Here is a 3,748-nt window from a genome sequence, read left to right as displayed (position 1 = left end):
GGGAAGTAATATCATTTGTGGAAATGCAGAGGGAATATAGAAACTCCTAGCTACTGGTGTTAGAGATGAAGATGAAACAATTAAGAAATAAGCTACTTATAAGCCAAGTTTCATTGTGCCATCCACTGTTTATTATAGTGTTTATCATATGTCAGAATCAAAATTAAACATGCATGCACTAACATTTTTACATCTTGCATTTTATTTTAACTCTATATTTCATAACAAAAATGTAATTACATTACAAAGACAAATAAGAACAGCATAAGTTATTTGCTTCAGTTGAGAAGGGTTCTCTGGTATAGAGAGTTCCCAACACATAGGAAGTCTCTTTACTAGCTGGTCACAGGTGGCTCATGTCTGTAATCCTAGCTACTCAGAATGCTGAGATCTGAGACTCACAGTTCAAAGCCAGCCCTGTCAGGAAAGTCCGAGAGGCCCTGATCTCCAATAAACCACTAGAAAACCAGAAATGACTCTGTGCCTCAAGCGGTAGAGCACTCACTTTGAGCGGAAGAGCTCAGGGATAGTGCCCAGGCCCAGAATTCAATCTCCACAACCAAGAAAAAAAAAAGAAAAAAAAAAGGAAATAAAAGCTCTTTACTTATGATTATGGGTTACCAGGAGAAAAAACAAGGCTTGACAGGATACTGGAAGGAGTTAGTTGGGTATCTCCAGATAAAGGAATTCTTAGTAGCATTCACAAAACTCACATTTCCATTTTCGAGATCAAGAAACACACCAATGCGGCCCACTGGTCTCTCTATAAAGTGAGGAAGCAATGGAGCGGTGGAAAAGATACTATAATGAATGTTCCCCTTGCCAGAGAAAAGAAGAAAAATGTCCTCAGATTCATTCAGAATAAGGTTGCTCCCTATTGCTGAATTTCTGAAGACGCCCACAGCCCAGGTGGAGAAGCCTTGGACACTGAGCTCCCAGTAATGTTTCCCAGAGCTGAACTCTTGGATTCCTGAAAGAGCAACATAGTTGGATTCTTCATGATTCTGAATCAAATGACAATAGGTGATCTCCACTCGATAATGGTTGAGGTTATCCATCAATCTAGGAATGGAAGGAGGGCTGAGCTCTGGCTTCTTCAGCTGGGGCATGAAGACCAAGGCACTCTCGCATCTTTCCAGGGTGTCTTCTAAATGCCGCAGGAGTTCCAGGTCTAGCTTTTGGTAGGTTTTCATCAGCTCCTGATATATGTTTCTGAGGTTACTGCTTTTCTGAAGCATTTGGGTTTCCATTGTCCTGAGTTGCAGAAAGATGACTCTTCCTTTCTCTTTGAGTATCTCCGAAAGTCGTATTTCCTCCTCCCGGAGACCCAGATGCAGTGCTGAATAAAAATCTTTGGTCATCTCCCTGTGTAGATTCATGTACCAAACCCACTGGTTGATGATGTTCCTCTTCTCGTATATATTGCTCTGGTTTTCTTGTATCTTCTCCCATATAGTGTCCATTTCCTTTAAAATAATCTTCCGTTTGTCTGCAGCAATACAGTCGACAGGTTGGTGTCTGTGAGCCTCATGTTCCCGAGACGGGGAGCAGTGAGGACACAGCAGGCTCTTGTCCACTTCACAAAACATCTGCTTGGTCTCCTTGTGTGTGCAGCATGTATGCTCCTCGGAGCTCAGGAATTGTCGGAGGCTGATTTGTCGGCTGATGGACACCAGACTCTGTAGGGCAATGTTGGTTTTGAGCTCTTCTTGCTGAGAGGGTTGCCTGCACACAAGGCACCTGGCTGGAGTCTCAGCTTCTTCCCAGAGGAGGCGCAGACACGGTCGACACAAACTGTGCCCACAGTGGATGGTGACTGGGTCGATAAAGGTTTCCATGAAGATGGGGCATCTCAACTCTTCCTGGAAGGCTTGGGCAATGTCCCACTCCATCTTTCCAAACAAAGAGGATGGAGAGAGCTGATTCTCCTGCTCTGGTCCTCACCACTGGCAAGCTCTCTCCAAGTGCTGTCCATGGCAAGGCGGTGGGATGTGCGGAATAGCTTGATTCCCTAGTTCCATTTTTTTACACTTTGGGTGGGAGGGCTTAGAGAAGGGTGTGTAGAGAAGGGTGTGCAATTCATTTCCATATCAATTGGAATTGAGATTAAAAACAAGGCCCCACCCTTTTACTGTTGCTTTCAGTGAATTTCTGGTACAAGTTGTGTTTGTCCTTGTTATAACTATGCTTGGAACAAGCATTGGAGTATCAAAGTTTATCTGATTTGGAAAAGGGAAGTGGAATCATAGATCAACCAAGGGGGAAGCAATGCAACAGTGATACTCACTAGACACTGTGTTAGAAATGAGCTTTACAACATGGGAGGGGGCAGTCACGAGAACCGAAAGCAGGCGAAAGGGAGGGGATAACACCTTAGGAAAAGAAATATACTTGGTACCTTTTGTTTGTTACTATAACCTTTCTGTGCATCACCTCTATAATAAAATAAAATAGTGGTAAGAAAAGAAAAAGAAAAAGAAAGGAAGAAAAAGAAAGAAATAAAGGACAGGAGAAAGAAAGAAAAAAGAAAAAGAAAGAAAAGAAAGAAAGAGAATAAAGAATTGTCTCAGCAAGACAGAAAATATTTCTAGGTGTACCATCAGCCAAAAATCGTCAAGCAAACACATAGAACAGGCAGGCTGCTCCCCTATTTATCCTGACTGCCGCAGGCCCTGCCCTTCTGCTCAGATTGGCCAAGCTCAGGTTCACAATTTGCTCAATATTGGCTAGTTTAAATAGGGTAAAATATATTTACATAAGGTGACTTTGAAATGAGGTGAAGGGTACACAAGAAATCTCAAAATATACCCACACCCTCTGCTATTTCCGGAAGAGTCTAGGGTGTGTCTTAATCCCATCATGTAAAGAAACCTATTTAAGACCAAAGCAGTTCCTCTTTTACTCAACAGGAGCCAAACCACCAGACCAAAGCAGGAAATTTTTAGCAAGGTTCTCTGACAATTCTCTCTCTCTCTTTTTTTTTTTTTTACTATTTTTTTCTTTTAACTATTTTAATACTAGTCTCCATGTGATTTAATTCACAACACCCAATTAAAAATATTTTCCAATCCCAAGAATGAGAGATTTTAGAACTGATATCTGCACTCTTGCATAGCAAGAAAGCCACTTCTGAACTTTTAATTTGTGGTCCTATACAACGTAGTATTTTTCGAGGTGAAATTACAAGCTTTTTAGAACACATGCTCTTCCCCCCTTTTCCTGCTAGAATAATATCAGGAGCGGTCCAATTTTCCCATGCCATCTTGCTAAATGAATTCAAATGTCCTTGGCCTTAATGTCACCAGGAACTCCTCCTTGAATCCTGAAGACATCTATGTAAACCTGGAGTTCCAGTTGAAGAGTTCCTACTTTTTGAAATACTAGGGTGAAAGGATTGAAGACGCCTTTTTCTCCCAGGTCAAGCAAAACACCAGGTGAGTGCTCTCGTGCTTGACTGTGAGTCATTCCAAACTGGTCTTATCAGAAAAGTTCCCTGCCAGACTCAGAGCGTTCTATTCTGAGCCTGACCAAGAGCACACGCCCTTGGCCCCTCTGGGCCCCCAAGAGACCATATTATGCTTCGTATTTTCTGTTTGCTTGTTAAGACCAAGATAAACCTGACCCCTACTCCACCAACTTGCACAATATTCTATCCTGCTGGACGGTTTGTCTGCCCCTCCTATGTTGAAGAACAAGTTGGGCCTGTCGGTATTTTCTTTTTCCTAACACAGGTTCAGCTCCATTTGTT

The 3,748-nt window shown here is 42.3% G+C and overlaps 1 protein-coding gene across 1 annotated transcript; it reads right to left on the bottom strand.

The window, feature by feature from the left end:
* Positions 1-617: 617 nt before the first annotated feature.
* On the bottom strand, positions 618-1,892 carry LOC122116232 (tripartite motif-containing protein 43-like). The gene has a single exon (XM_042689891.1). The coding sequence runs from the start codon at positions 1,890-1,892 to the stop codon at positions 618-620; it is 1,275 nt and encodes a 424-aa protein (XP_042545825.1).
* Positions 1,893-3,748: the final 1,856 nt, after the last annotated feature.

This window comes from Dipodomys spectabilis, unplaced genomic scaffold (genome assembly GCF_019054845.1).
Source record: "Dipodomys spectabilis isolate Male_0828 unplaced genomic scaffold, ASM1905484v1 ptg000129l, whole genome shotgun sequence".
Taxonomy (NCBI): domain Eukaryota; kingdom Metazoa; phylum Chordata; class Mammalia; order Rodentia; family Heteromyidae; genus Dipodomys; species Dipodomys spectabilis.
The sequence above is the reverse complement of the archived record's forward strand: the minus strand, read 5'-3'. Positions and strand labels throughout refer to the sequence as shown.